The sequence below is a fragment of the Calidris pugnax genome, unplaced genomic scaffold (genome assembly GCF_001431845.1).
Source record: "Calidris pugnax isolate Ruff unplaced genomic scaffold, ASM143184v1 scaffold269, whole genome shotgun sequence".
Lineage (NCBI taxonomy): Eukaryota > Metazoa > Chordata > Aves > Charadriiformes > Scolopacidae > Calidris > Calidris pugnax.
In genome coordinates this window covers 1,939,709-1,950,209 of record NW_015091347.1, presented here as the reverse complement: position 1 = coordinate 1,950,209, position 10,501 = coordinate 1,939,709, and the positions used below count along the sequence as shown (strand labels likewise).

The following is a 10,501-nucleotide window of genomic DNA, read 5'->3' as shown; positions in this document are numbered from 1 at the left end:
CCCCCCCCCCCCCCCCCAGTGCAAACTGGCTCCCTGCATTGCAGCGTGGTCATGCAGCGCAGTGTAGTGGTGTAGGAACCTACTGTAAGAAAGCCCTCTCACAGCCTGCGGGGCATCCTTGCGGCCTTGGGAGACTTCCCTGACCAGCTCTCTGCCCTGTGGTGGGGTCATGCACAGTGTCAGGAATAGCAGTGGAGTATCCTATGAGTAAGGGCTCCCTCGGAGCCTGCATGCCGCCTTGCAGACTAGCAAGGTACACTCCACGTGCAACCAAGTCCCCCACATTGCATCATGCAGCTGTGTGGAGTAGCTGTAGAGGATCGTTGGAGTAGCCGTGTGGGATCCTTGAAGTAGCTTTGTAGCATCCTTGGAGTAGCTGTGTAGGATCGAGTAGACCACCCATGGGCCCGCATGCTTTCTTGCATGGTCATGCCCTACAGCCCATCCCAGGGCGTACTGGGGAGCCTACCTCATCGCAGCATGGTTGCATAGCACGTCAGAGCAGTGGTGGAGTATCTGATGAGTAACACCGCTCCAGGGCCTGTTGTACCTCCTCGCATGCTTGCAAGATCCTCCACCACCTGCAAATTGGCTCCCTGCGCTGTGGGCTGATCATGCAGCACCTTGGAGTAGCTGTGTAGGATCCTTGGAGTAGCATTTGGGCAAATCCCCCATCCCTGCCACAATATAGTGACATTTGCATTAAAATCTCAATTTCCATGAAAAACCTTTTTTTTCCTGCAAAATGCCATTTTTTGGCCAAACTAGCGTATTCTTTTCAGCGATTTCTACATTAACACCTTTCTAATGGATTTTTTTGTGTGTGTGTTTAATTGGGATTATTCCTTAGGCTGCAATTCTTAACACTGCTTTTTCACCATGCAAAATGGTTGTTTTCAACCTTAAAGCGCCCAAATCTGTTTATTTTGGGTTGATGTTTTTTTCTTTCACCAAGGTCGAATTGCTTTTTGTAATTGGCCAAACCAATGGGTTTTCAGAGAAAAATGCATTTTGGCCTGGTGCCGGGAGCGCCGCGCTGTCGCCGGCAGCCAGCTCGCAGCGCCACTTTGTGCCGCTTATTGTGTCTTTTTGGATCACTTTGAGCAAAACAGGGCTTTTATGTTTTTTTTTTTTCTCCCTCTTGAATGAGCCCTGTGTGCGCAGGCGGGGGATGGGATGGCCCTTAAAGGTGCTGTATTTCCCTAATTATTAACCAATTCTTGCCATAATTAACCCAGAAATCTGCTGCTGCTTGCCTGACCCTGTAGGGTGCTGACTCTTTAAGATTGGAAAAGTGGGGGGATAATAATTTTTTTCCTTATTTGCTGCATTTTTGTTAAAAAATGGGAATATATGGGATTTTTGACATGGGCACTTTTGTGCATTTATTTGTGAAATATGTGATTTAGGGGGGATCAGGTGAGGAGGGGGATGAGATCCCCCTAAGATCAGCAGTTTGGGGGCTGGGGAGACGCAGGAAGTTTTGGGGTGATTTAGGGGGAATCGGGATGTGCGTGGACGTGGCACCGTGTCAGAGTGAAAATGCCATTTGTGGTGGAAAATGTGAGGGTTTGCCTTAATTGGGGAGAAATTTTCTAATCTTTTTGTGCCTTTTTCCCCATTTTTGGCCTTTTTCCCGATGTTGCTACCTTTTAGCTCTTTTCTCCTATTTTCCGCAATTTTTTCTTTTTCTCCCCTTTTCTCCACTTTTCCACCTTTTCCCTTTATTTCCCCCCCTTTTTTTTGGTACATTTTTTCTTTTTGCCCATTTTGGGTTTTCCCCCATTTTTTCTTTTTTCCTTCTTTTTCCCCTGTTCCTCCTTTCCCTATTTCTCCCCCTTTTCCTTTTCTTTCCTCCTTTCCTGCTTTTCCTTCTTTGACCCCTTTCTCATTTTTCCTTCCATTTCCCTTTTACTCTTATTTTGTTCTATTTTCCACATCTTCTCTTTCTTTAGCCCCCTTTTCTCCTTTTTTCCCGTTTTCCCCCTTCCCCTCTTTTTTTACCCTTTTCTCTCTTTTTTCCCTTTCTTATACCCTGTTTTCCCCATTTTTTTCCTCCTATACCTTCCCCCAAGGACCATTTTTTTATGGTGAAATTGGACAAAATTGGTCCAGACCAGTGGGGGAGAATCTCTGCACCAAATAATGGTGCAGAGGACAGGGGACTGGGGGTTGAGGTGTTTTGGTGCATTTTAGGGTATCAGGGCCATGGTTTGGGGTGGTTTCAAGCAGTTTTGGGACAATTTTTGGCTTGTTTCCAGATGTTTCAAGGCTGTGTTTTGGGGCAGCATTTCAGGGAGGGTTGGGGGATTTCAGAGTATTGCAGCTGATTTTGGGGGTGTTTCTGGGTGTTTTGGGGAGTATTTCATTTGGGGGTGTTCCAGGGCTGTATTTTGGGGTATTTCAGGGCAGTTTTGGGTGTTTCAGGACTGCTTCAAGGTGGGAATGTGGAGTGTTTCAGGGTGGTGTTTTGAGGTTCTGTGACTGCATTTTAGGCATTTCAGCACATTCTGTGGCAGCATTTTGAGTTGTTTTGTGACCTTTCGGAGGGTCTTGGGGCTTTGGGACAATATTTTAGGATGTCATTTTGGGGTGTTTCTGGGGCTTTGGCAGCATTTTGGGACATCTTGGGGCATTTTGGGGCATCATGGTGATGTTTTGGGATGGTATCATGAAGCATTTCAGGGTGGTCTTTTTGGGCAGCTGGGGACATTTTGGGACATTGCAGCAGCCTTTTGGGGACTATTTAGATGGCAATGTTTCAAAATGACATTTGGGGCCATCTCAACTGTTGGGGCACCATTTTGGGGTACTTTGGAGTGTTTCAGGGCAGTATTGCATGATGATATTTTCAGAAGCTTTGGGGTCATCTAGGGCATCATTTGGGATCTTCTAGGGCAGTGTTTAGGGTGTTTTGGGATATTTCAGGCATCTCAGTGGCGTTGTGGGATTTTTCCAGACAATGTCAGGGGTGTTTCTGGAGCTGCATTTTGGGGGTTTGAGGCGTTTTGGCATGCCATTTTTGGGATGGCTTTCTGGGAGGCAACATTTTGGGATCGCCGCTCACTACCCACCTCCCTGCAGGGTCTGGGATGCTCTCACGGATGGCTTCGCCCCCCGGGGCTCCCCCCGGCCCTGGCTGCTCCCCGGGGCTGAGGCCCCCGACAGCACCGACCCCCAGGTACGGCTGTGCCCCCTCCTTGGCTCCCCAAATGCCCCCTTGCCCCTGCATGACACCCTGGTGATGCTTGACAGCTGTCAGTCAGCACAGTGACCATCAGGGCACTGCAAACTACCCCAAAAATGGTATTTTTGGAGTGACACAGCACCAGTGCAGTGGGTGTCCACATTCTGGTGTGAAATTACACTGAAACAGGCAAGATTAAGTGTTTAGTTTAGCAATCTGATCTTTGCCAGTTCCCCCCAAGCCACAGAGAAGGTGGTGTATTTTTGGGAGTCTTTGTTGTAGTGAGTTCATGCTGTGAATAACTGCAGTTGGATGGTGTGAGGGCTGCAGTAACGCCCCATAATGCACTGAATTTAACCAGTTTGGATGTTGCACAGCCTGTTCCTAAGGAGGGAAGAGAAGGTGAATTTCTTCAGTTATTTTCTGCTAAAAAGGTGAAATAAAATGTGAAAGGTGGTAAAAAGGAAGACGAATCCCCATCCAACATCTTCATCCATCACCTTCCCATCCTTGCTCCCCTCTGACGTCTCCCCATTTAATGTCTCCATCTGACCTCTTCCCCATTCAGCTTCACCATCCCCATCATCTCCATCCAGCATCTCCAACACATTCCTATCCGATATCACCATCCAATATATTAATTCCAACCTCTCTCCATTCAGCAGACCTGTATTTCTCCCTGTTCAATTTCCCAGTCCAGTATCTCCATCCAACAACTCTCTATCCAGTGTCTCCACATCCAGCATCTGTCTCCTTGCAATACCTCCCCATCCAGTGCTTCCCTGTTCATCATCTCCCTCTTCAAAGTGTCTATCCAGCATCCCCATCCAGTGTCCCCTATCCACAATCCCATGCAACATTTCCCTGTCTGAACATCTCTATCCGTTTCTATCCAGTGTCCCTGTCCAGCATCTCCACACCCAATGTCTCCTTGTCCAGCGTCCCAACCCAATGTCTCCACCTGATATCTCACCATGCCAACCCCCCTTCCATGCAGCGTGTCCCCCCCAAGCTGTGGTTCCCTGGTGGCTCTCCCTGTGCCAGGGCCAGAGCCATTTCTGTGTCCGTGCTGGGGCCATGCCTGTGCTGGGATGTGCCTGTGGTGCCATCAAGGCTGCCCAGCCTGTGTCTCCTGCAGCTCTGCGAAAAGGAGGAGGAGGAGGAGCTCACTGAGAAGAGCGAGCAAGACTCGGGCATCAACGAGGAGCCACTGCTGACAGCTGAGCAGGTACCCCTGGCCCTCATGGGCACCTGAACACCTGCGTGTCCCCCAAAAGCCAGGCTTTGGCATCCCTAGAATGGCCTCCGCCTACCCCAGACCTATGGCCACGTGGTGAAAGCACAAAAATAGGCCAAAGCCCATTGTTTTGGGCTGTGGGATGAGGGGCATGGGATGCAGATTTGGATGTAGATGGAGGTGCAGGTTGTGGGTGCCAGTGTGGTATTTGGGTGCAGATGTGGGGTGCCAGTGCTTGATGTAAATGGGTGGCATGGACTGAGGGATGAAAGCATTGGGGGGTGGAGATGGGATGAAGGTGTAGGATGCTGGTGCCAGATGCAGGGTAAAGATGTGGGGAAGGGAGCAGGGATGGAGATGCAGATGTAGGGTGAGGCTGTGGCTGCTGGCTAGAGGGTCCAGGTGCAAGTACAGGATCCAGGGAGCAGATAGAGGATGCAGGATGCAGCCATGGGTGCGGGATGCAGATGTGCATATAGATGCAGGTCCAAGGTGTGATTGCCCATGGGGGTGTGAGATTTGGGTGCAGATGCAGGATGCAAATGGAGGGCACAGGGTGCAGATGGATGCAAATGAAGATGGAGATGAAGGGATCAGGTTGCAGATGTGGCTGCAGGACACAGATGCAGGGTGTAGATGGAGATAGGATGCAGGTGCAGATGGAGGACACTGGTGCCCCACAGGTCATCGAGGAGCTGGAGGAGCTGATGCAGAGTTCGCCTGACCCCGAGGCTGACCCTGAGGGTGATGAGGATGAGGAAGAGGAGGAGGAGGAAACTGAGGCTGATACTGAAGGCGGTGGCGGGGGCATGGAGCCCATCCTTCTCCGTGAGCTGCGTGCTTTCTCCCCTGCCTTCAACAACAACTGCTCCCATGAAGGTACAGCCAGCAAAACCCAGGCCAGCCGCCTTTGGGGGGCAATTCCAGCCAAATTAGACAATTGAATCTCTCCAGGCTTCAGGGCTGGCTTGCACCAGTGTTTGCACACTGTTTGGCCAGGAGAGGGCTCTTGGCAAAAATGAAGCCCGGGTGGATTTTGCTGTTCCTATTGCTTCAAATGCCCCCAAGATTTCACCAAGCACTCCACGCGTTTTGCAAAATGCCTTGTGCTGCACGCCTTGCACTGATGGTGTTGTGCACCATCCCTCCTGTGCGCACGCTGAGCTTTTTCCTAACGCTTGCCCATCACTGTGCGGAAACGCCCAGTGTACTTTGTGTTTTTGCTGTTTGCATCCTGCATTTCAGGGAAATGCAGCTGATGTGGCAGCACCGTGCCTGTGACTGAACGTGCCAGGCACCTCCCTGCGCCACACACAGGGCATGTTCTGGACTGCACTCTGCATTTTGCTGGGCATTTCATTCCCCGAATGCACCAGTGGCCACTCAATGTTGCTGTGTGCCAGGTGTTTTCCTGATTGCTCTGTGCATTTTCCTACATCTGTGGAAAATATGGCAGCACCTCTGTCTCTAATATCACCATTTCACTAATTGCATTGTGCTTTTCCCCGGGAGCACCGTGCAGCATGCTTGATTGAAGTGTGTGGTGCATGTGTCTGCATGCACTGTGCATGCCACTAAATGTGCCGTGCACGAGACTTCTCACTAGTGGTGATGTTTCACTAATTGCCCCCCAGCACCTTCATAATTAGGCTGTACGTCTCGCTGGGTGGCACAAGACATTTTGCAAACTTCAGTGCACATTTCACTAATTGCAGCGGGCATTTCATTTATTGCACCAGACAGACATTGCACATACTGCACTGGGCATTTAATTTATTGCATTGTGCCTTTCACTAATTGCACCCTGCATTGCAGTAGCTGCACCATTGCAGTGCAGACCACACCAGTGCAGCCATTGCACTTCTTGCACTGTGCACGTCGCTTACTGCACTGGGCATGGCATGTGTTGCACCAGTCATTTCACCAGTTGCACTAGGGAGCCCACTAATCACCCCACGCGTCTCAATAACTGCAGTGTGCATCTCACCAACTGCACGAAGCCTTTTGCAAACTTTAGGGTGCCTTTCCCTAATCACACCATGCACATCAGAGGATGCGCAGGGTGTGTAACTGGTTGCAACGGGCATTTCTGTTATTGCTCCAGGTATATGGTTGTACTGTGCATTTCACTAATTTCACCAGGTGTTGCATTTACTGCATTATGTATTGCATTTATTGCACTTAATTGTACTTCCTGCGCTGGGCATAGCACTTACTGCATTGTGCATTTCATTTATTACACTGTGCATTGCACTTGCTGCACGGGGCATTGCACTTACTGCACCAGACATTTCACTTATTGCACTGGACATTGCAGTAATTACAATGGGCATTGCAGTAATTGCACTGGGTATTTCACTAATTGCACTGAGCATTGCACTTACTGCACCAGACATTTCACTTACTGCACTGGGCATTGCAGTAATTGCACTGGGTGTTTCGCGCATTGCACTTACTGCACCAGACACTCCCTGGATCGCGTTGTGCATTTCACTAATCGCACCAGGCGTTTCATTGATCACACTTGTGCGTTGCACTCGCTGCCCTGGGAGTTGCATCGGTTGCACCAGGCAGCCCACTAACGGCCCTGCGCAATCTTAACGATGGCACCGTCCGCATTTCTGGCGGCACGGCTGCCTCTCCCGGTGAGCGCGTGCCCGTCTCTAACCGCGACGCCCGGGCGGCAGGGCTGGGGCAGCTGTCGGCGCGGGAGCTGGTGGCGGTGGCCGGGCGCGCGGAGGCGGCCAGCCGGGCGCTGTCGGCGGAGCTGGTGGCCCAGCTGGCGCGGCGGGACGAGCTGGCGTTCGAGAAGGAGGTGAAGACAGCGTTCATCGGGGCGCTGCTGGCGGTGCAGGGGGAGCAGCGGGAGCAGCGGGAGGCCGCCCGTCGCCGCCGTCGCGACAGGGGGCTGAGCCTGCAAGGGGGGCGTCCCGAGCGTGGGAACCACATGCCTCGGAAGGTGGGAGACACCGCGGCCACAGGGACAGGGGATGGGGGGACTCGGGATGCATGGGGGAATGTGGGGACCCAGGGCAGGGGGATGAGGGATGGGGGTAGTGGGCTGATGGTGGGATAGGGGATGGGTGATAGGATGCAACAGAGGGACATGGGACAGGGACATGGGGCAGGGGGATGAGGGATGGGTGGACATGGGGTAGGGGGATGAGAAATGAGGGAATGTGGGACAGGGGATGGGTGATGGAAATGGGACAGGAGGACATGAGGCAGGAGAATGAGGGATGGGGGATATGGGGACAGGGGGATATGGGAACAGGGGATGGGGATGGGATGAAGCAGAGGGGCTTGGGACAGGCACATAGGGCAGGGGAAAGAGAGACAGAACGACATGGGATTGGAGCTAATCACACCATGCACATCAGAGGATGCGCAGGGTGTGTAACTGGTTGCAACGGGCATTTCTGTTATTGCTCCAGGTATATGGTTGTACTGTGCATTTCACTAATTTCACCAGGTGTTGCATTTACTGCATTATGTATTGCATTTATTGCACTTAATTGTACTTCCTGCGCTGGGCATAGCACTTACTGCATTGTGCATTTCATTTATTACACTGTGCATTGCACTTGCTGCACGGGGCATTGCACTTACTGCACCAGACATTTCACTTATTGCACTGGACATTGCAGTAATTACAATGGGCATTGCAGTAATTGCACTGGGTATTTCACTAATTGCACTGAGCATTGCACTTACTGCACCAGACATTTCACTTACTGCACTGGGCATTGCAGTAATTGCACTGGGTGTTTCGCGCATTGCACTTACTGCACCAGACACTCCCTGGATCGCGTTGTGCATTTCACTAATCGCACCAGGCGTTTCATTGATCACACTTGTGCGTTGCACTCGCTGCCCTGGGAGTTGCATCGGTTGCACCAGGCAGCCCACTAACGGCCCTGCGCAATCTTAACGATGGCACCGTCCGCATTTCTGGCGGCACGGCTGCCTCTCCCGGTGAGCGCGTGCCCGTCTCTAACCGCGACGCCCGGGCGGCAGGGCTGGGGCAGCTGTCGGCGCGGGAGCTGGTGGCGGTGGCCGGGCGCGCGGAGGCGGCCAGCCGGGCGCTGTCGGCGGAGCTGGTGGCCCAGCTGGCGCGGCGGGACGAGCTGGCGTTCGAGAAGGAGGTGAAGACAGCGTTCATCGGGGCGCTGCTGGCGGTGCAGGGGGAGCAGCGGGAGCAGCGGGAGGCCGCCCGTCGCCGCCGTCGCGACAGGGGGCTGAGCCTGCAAGGGGGGCGTCCCGAGCGTGGGAACCACATGCCTCGGAAGGTGGGAGACACCGCGGCCACAGGGACAGGGGATGGGGGGACTCGGGATGCATGGGGGAATGTGGGGACCCAGGGCAGGGGGATGAGGGATGGGGGTAGTGGGCTGATGGTGGGATAGGGGATGGGTGATAGGATGCAACAGAGGGACATGGGACAGGGACATGGGGCAGGGGGATGAGGGATGGGTGGACATGGGGTAGGGGGATGAGAAATGAGGGAATGTGGGACAGGGGATGGGTGATGGAAATGGGACAGGAGGACATGAGGCAGGAGAATGAGGGATGGGGGATATGGGGACAGGGGGATATGGGAACAGGGGATGGGGATGGGATGAAGCAGAGGGGCTTGGGACAGGCACATAGGGCAGGGGAAAGAGAGACATAACGACATGGGATTGGAGTATGCGAGGACAGGGGGTGGGTATTAGGGGACAGCAGATGGATGTGGGACATGGAGATGGGTGATGGGATGGGGCAGGGGTGCATGGGACGGGGACACAAAGCAGGAGCATGAGGTGGGGAGTACATAGGACAGGGGATGTGGGGACATGGAGCAGGGGGATTTGAGGTGGGGGACAAGATGGGGGGACATGGGATGGAGTTGTGGGGAGAGTGGATGGGTGACAGGGAGGGGCAGAGAGACGTTGGACAGGGGAATATGGGGTGGGAAGATGAGGGGACACGTGATGGGGGGGGGACACGCGACAGGGTGATGCAGGGATGGGAGAGGGCAAGGAGACAGGGGGACATGGGACATAAGGACAGGAGGATGGGGGACATGAGTTGGGGCGGATGGGAGGCAGAGGGAAAGGGGCACGTAGGATGGGAGTGTGGGGGATGTGGATGGGGCTCGGGGAGCCAGGGGGGACATGCCATGGGAGATGGCACGGCTGATGTCCGTGGTCCTGGGAGGTGACAGGGTTACATGTGTGTCCCCAGCGCTTCAGCATGGAGGGTATCTCCAGCATCCTGCACTCTGGCCTGCGCCAGACCTTCAGCCCCGCTACCAGCGAGAAGCAGGTGCCCTTTTTCCCCCCAGAATTGCCCAAATCCATCCCTTTTTAACCCTCCATCCTGCACAAATCCCATTCTCCTGCATTTCCCAAACCCATTTTAATTTTTTTTTTTTATTTTACAACTCCACCCTGTCCCCTACACCCTGCTAATTCATCTTGCAAAAATCACCATTTTTTACCCCCCAAAAAACCTCCTTAAGGAAAGGTTCGTGTTTGGGTGGGTTTTGCAGCATGCAAATTTGATACCCCCCAAAATACCGTCACAGGAAAATCACAGACATGTTCTGCTTTTGCACCAATTTGGGGTGATTTGTGGCAAGGCAGTGCAAAAAAAAAGGTAATTTTGTGCCATCTGGGTGGGTTTTGGGGTGGTTTTTTTAATGCAGTACCTGAACACGGTGATTCCCTATGAGAAGAAAGGGTCGCCACCGTCTGTGGAGGACCTGCAGATGCTCACCAACAGTGAGTATTCATTCATGCCACCATTTTGGGGCAGAATCGGACATTTTGCATCGCCACAGCATGGTGGATTTGGGACACAAATGCCCATTTTGCATTGTGGCAGCAGCTTGCGATGGGGGTGCCTCATTGCAATGAAGCAAATTTTGGATGCCATCCCCTGGGGGTTTTCTTGGCATTATTGCAGCACAGGCAATTTGAGGCACAGTCGCCCATGTTGCATTGTTGCAGTGAAGTCCATTTTGGGGGGGGCAAAGGAGCCATTTTGCAGTGTGGCAGCACTGCTGGTTTGGGGTGCAATCACCTACTTTGCGT

At 52.8% G+C, this 10,501-nt stretch overlaps 1 protein-coding gene across 2 annotated transcripts in view; it reads left to right on the top strand.

The window, feature by feature from the left end:
• The window catches only part of FEZ1 (fasciculation and elongation protein zeta 1), a 13,575-nt gene that overhangs the window by 1,435 nt on the left and 1,639 nt on the right, over positions 1-10,501 (top strand). Inside the window, exons 2-7 of one of the 2 annotated variants that reach the window (XM_014961065.1) lie at positions 3,085-3,181; positions 4,326-4,415; positions 5,108-5,303; positions 7,112-7,383; positions 9,651-9,731; positions 10,114-10,189. In XM_014961065.1, coding sequence (XP_014816551.1) covers positions 3,085-3,181; positions 4,326-4,415; positions 5,108-5,303; positions 7,112-7,383; positions 9,651-9,731; positions 10,114-10,189 — 812 coding nt within the window. The remainder of the gene's footprint in view (positions 1-3,084; positions 3,182-4,325; positions 4,416-5,107; positions 5,304-7,111; positions 7,384-9,650; positions 9,732-10,113; positions 10,190-10,501) is intronic. The other variant, XR_001414032.1, reaches the window with a different exon arrangement.